Source organism: Lipotes vexillifer, unplaced genomic scaffold, assembly GCF_000442215.2.
Source record: "Lipotes vexillifer unplaced genomic scaffold, Lipotes_vexillifer_v1.1 scaffold448, whole genome shotgun sequence".
NCBI classification, from domain to species: domain Eukaryota; kingdom Metazoa; phylum Chordata; class Mammalia; order Artiodactyla; family Lipotidae; genus Lipotes; species Lipotes vexillifer.
In genome coordinates, this window is record NW_006787097.1 from 2,235,487 (window position 1) to 2,240,001 (window position 4,515).

Here is a 4,515-nt window from a genome sequence, read left to right on the forward strand (position 1 = left end):
TGACTTTGCACCAGCCTGAGGTGTGCCGTGCGTTCTCCTGGGGAAGTTGTCCCTGGATCCTGGGACCCTGGCAGTGGTGGGCTGCACAAGCTCCTGGGAAAGGAGGTGTGGATAGTGACCTGTGCTCGCACACAGGCTTCTTGGTGGCAGCAGCAGCAGCCTTAGCGTCTCCTGCCCGTCTCTGGGGTCCGCGCTTTTAGCCGCCACTCACGCCCGTCTCTGAAGCTCCTTTAAGCAGCGCTCTTAATCCCCTCTCCTTGCGTACCAGGAAACAAAGAGGCAAGAAAAAGTCTCTTGCCTCTTCGGGAGCTCCAGACCTTTTCCCGGACTCCCTCCTGGGTAGCCGTGGTGCACTAACCCCTTCAGGCTGTGTTCACGCCGCCAGTCCTCTCCCTGCGCTCCGACCGAAGCCCGAGCCTCAGCTGCCAGCCCCCGCCTGCCCCGGCGGGTGAGCACAGAAAACTCTCGGGCTGGTGAGTGCCGGTCGGCACTGATCCTCTGTGGGGGAATCTCTCTGCTTTGCCCTCCGCACCCCTGTTGCTGCGCTCTCCTCCGCGGCCCCAAAGCTTGCGCCCCTACGCCCTCCACAGTCTCCATCCGTGAAGGGGGCTTCCTAGTGTGTGGAAACCTTTCCTCCTTCACAGCTCCCTCCCACTGGTGCAGGTCCTGTCCCTATTCTTTTGTCTCTGTTTTTTCTTTTTTTCTTTTGCCCTACCAAGGTACTTGGGGAGTTTCTTGACTTTTGGGACGTCTGAGGTCTGCCAGCGTTCAGTAGGTGTTCTGTAGGAGCTGTACCACGTGTAGATGTATTTATGTTGTATCTGTGGGGAGAAAGGTGATCTCCGCGTCTTATTCTTCCGCCGTCTTCCCCTCATCCTGCTTTTTATTTCTAATGGACATGTTTACGCATAATTTAGGAAGCAAAGTTTTGTCTTATTTCCTTTCTAGTTTTTTTTTTTTTTCATTTAGAAAAACATCTTAACATCTATACCGAAATAGTATTAATATTTATGAATAGTCAACATTTAGTTGACTGTAATGAATTGGTTCAAAGAAAATATGGATAATCTGTGGTGCTGCAAAAATTTAATTTGATCCTCTACACTTAAACTTACGTAGCATCGAGCTACTGGCCAGAACTGCTAGCTAATAAACCAACTGAAGATATTTTAATTTTTATTTCTTTCACCTTTCCAAAGATTTATATAACTTAAAGCACATAAATAGTACTTTACAGTTTATAAGCACTTTTATATGCATTATCACTTTTGATCTTCCCAAAATCTTTATGGGGAAGGAACATTATAGAATTACAAAAGTTTTCATTATTATATTCACTTATAGATGAATAAATTGGGGATCAAGCATCATGCTTTTAAGTAAACGCAGGGAATTGACCATAGAAAAATTAAATATGAAATCTCAAGCTTTATTGAATTTACTGCATTGCACTGAGAAGTCTCTGACCGTCCTTCCCTCAATAACCCCTCTCGTCGACCTTGTCTCCTTACTGCCCTACGTCCATGTCATTCTCTTTACTGTTTCTGACCATTGAATCTTTGTCTTCACTTCCCTCACTCCATATATTCCTGTCTGGAATGTTGCTACTTTTGTTGAATATCTGAATCCTACCCATCATTCAAGGTCCAGCAAAAGTTCCACCTCCTCCAGGAAGTCTTGCAGCTCCCATTGTTCTTACTTAAATAATACAATATTTGCAGGGATTCATTCTTAGGTTAATAAGTGTTTCAATATTTCATCTAAATTCTCCTACTAGACTATAAGCTACAAAGAACAAAGACCAACTCTTCTTTGAAATCCACAGCACTCTAGAACTGGATATATATGTAGTAAATTCATGATAAATATTTGGCTGTTTTTTAATCTATCCATTGGAGCCATTGCTGAACTGTAGATAATCTTACTGTATTTGTATTCAAACCATGTGACATGTAATTTAACCTGTGTGAACTCAACTATAATAAGTAATTATAGTTAATTATAATTAACTATAATTATAGTGTGATCTTTTCAATATGTTCATATACCAGTTGACCCTAGCATTGATTTCTAGTGACAGTGAAGCCCAGACATATGCCTGTGCAATCAAATCAGCTACATATGCCTGATGGATTCCCTGAAAAGAGCCGGCATTTGGCCCATATATCAGTATTGAGAACAGGAACAGGAAATGTTATGGACTGATTGCTTTTCTATAGAATTGCATTAGCATCACCCATTCTGCCTGTCTTAATTTCTCAGCAGATCAGGGATATCTATCAATGGAAGTTCCTGTGGTACAGCATATGAAAATGCATTTCATTATTCATTACAAATGATGTTGATCAGGCATATTGTCATTACAAGTTTAATTTTTAAGGAAGCGATCTCTGTGTAAAAATGGCACACTTGAGAGTCATCATCTTAAAAAACAAAATGATGATACTTTGTGACAATTCAATTTCTCTGGAATATAAGTATTCTGTTTAAACAACTAACTACTTTTGTTCATATTTTAAGGTGAATTTGGAGAAGTCTGTAGTGGGCGTTTGAAAACACCAGGGAAAAGAGAGATTCCAGTTGCCATCAAAACTTTGAAAGGTGGCCATATGGATCGGCAAAGAAGAGATTTTTTAAGAGAAGCAAGTATCATGGGTCAGTTTGACCACCCAAATATCATTCGCTTAGAAGGTGTTGTCACAAAAAGTAAGTACTGATTTTCTTCTTTTATATATCTGTCTCAATTCCTTAAATAAATAAATAAATAAAGGCTTAATAGCAATATCACAGCCATTTAGGGGATAAGTTAGTTCAGATATCATCTTCAGATATCATACCTTGGAGTCTTGATATTAGTCTATGACATTATCAGAGTTTGCATTGGTCACCAAACAGCTTTGAAATTTTTTTTTATTACCTGTAAATCATTTGCTAATTTAACTTGAAATAATAAATCAAGGTAAAGGGTTATATTTTTTTTCCTAATTTCTGTAAACAATTCACTTCTTCTGAACCTGCCTAAATTTCAATATTAATAGGAGAAACAGTTAAAATATTTGGGGTCATTAAGGTAAAATAGTTCTGTTTGTAAATAAATGTCATATACAAATATAGAATGCTTTATCTAAAGAAAACTTTTAAATAAAAAGTTCTTTATGGAACCTACCTACATAAATGCCATTAGAACTGTATTATTTTAATTTATATAAAATGAAGAAAAGGATTACAATTTCTGAAATAAAAATCCAGTTTTTACAGAAATAGTGGTATCAAAACCATTCCTTTGGGAAAAAAGTTTCTCAGAAATCCAAAACTAATCATATCATCTAAGAAATAGATTGTAATATATTCACTTTTATTTGAATAATGATAAGATATAACTTAATATTTCTCCTTATTTTATTCACTAATGAGTTATAACATAAAACAATATAGTATGGCATTATAAACTCATAATCTCTTTGAGAGGCATTTTTCTTTTGTAAAACTGAAATTTCTTTTAAAACCATTTAGATGAAATTGAAATTTCATGTTATATTTGGAAGAAGGAAAGTGTAAAAGCTTACCAAAAACATTTAACTGACTGTGTCTGAAACTCCAAAGTCCTTCTCACAATGCATTGGCCAACATGCTATCCAAGAAGAGCAGAAAATTACTGATAGCCATGATAGTTTGGAGGATGCAAAAGTTTGCTTTTGGTTTCAGCTGTTGCCATGGGCTGTTACTTTAGTGGCCTTAGTAGAACCTTCCAGTATTCATGCCCTTGTGTTGTTCTCTCCCACATTGATTGTGGGCTTGTCCATGTGACTAGCCTTGGCCTATGGGACATTAACAAGTGTGATACAAGTTGAAGCATCTTACATATTTGTACACTGGACCTTATCCTCTTGGAACACTCTGTCATGTAACTTAGTCTCCAATGTTGAGCAAAGCCAGTACATATGGTGAGACCACACGCAGAACTGCAAAGAGGAGAACTGAGGCATTCTAGTCAACAACAGCTCTATAAGAGCTCCCAGCAGATAGTCAGCACTGAATGCCAGCTTTGTAAAGAACCATCTCAGACATTACAGCCCCTACTTCTACTGCCAGATGGCTGCAGCTGCAGATGATATTTTGTGGAGCAGAGTATCCCCCCAGCTCAGTCCAATCAACCTGTAAAATCATGAGAGATAATAAAATGGTTGTTGTTTTAAGCCGCTCTGTTTTGGATAGTTTATTACACAGCAATAGATAACCAAACAGATGGACACCAGTTAGAATTCCACACCTACCACTGAAGTCTTGTGAAGTTTTAGGTAGATGATTTAACATCTCTGTTGTTTACTTCCACACTGTAAAATGGGGCCAAAATAAGTCCTACCCAATAGGAATGCTGTAAGGATTAATTTTATCAATGTATAAAGCATTTAGCATAGCATGTGACTCATAGTAAGCTGCATTAAATGGTAGCTATTATTGGTACTATAGTTTACCATTTAATTCTCATGGCAACTCTTATGCATATCTGCTGAA

The 4,515-nt window shown here is 38.3% G+C and overlaps 1 protein-coding gene across 1 annotated transcript in view; it reads left to right on the forward strand.

Moving 5' to 3' along the window:
- The window catches only part of EPHA6 (EPH receptor A6), an 894,187-nt gene that overhangs the window by 682,786 nt on the left and 206,886 nt on the right, over positions 1-4,515 (forward strand). Inside the window, exon 11 of the mRNA XM_007459872.1 lies at positions 2,521-2,706. Coding sequence (XP_007459934.1) covers positions 2,521-2,706 — 186 coding nt within the window. The remainder of the gene's footprint in view (positions 1-2,520; positions 2,707-4,515) is intronic.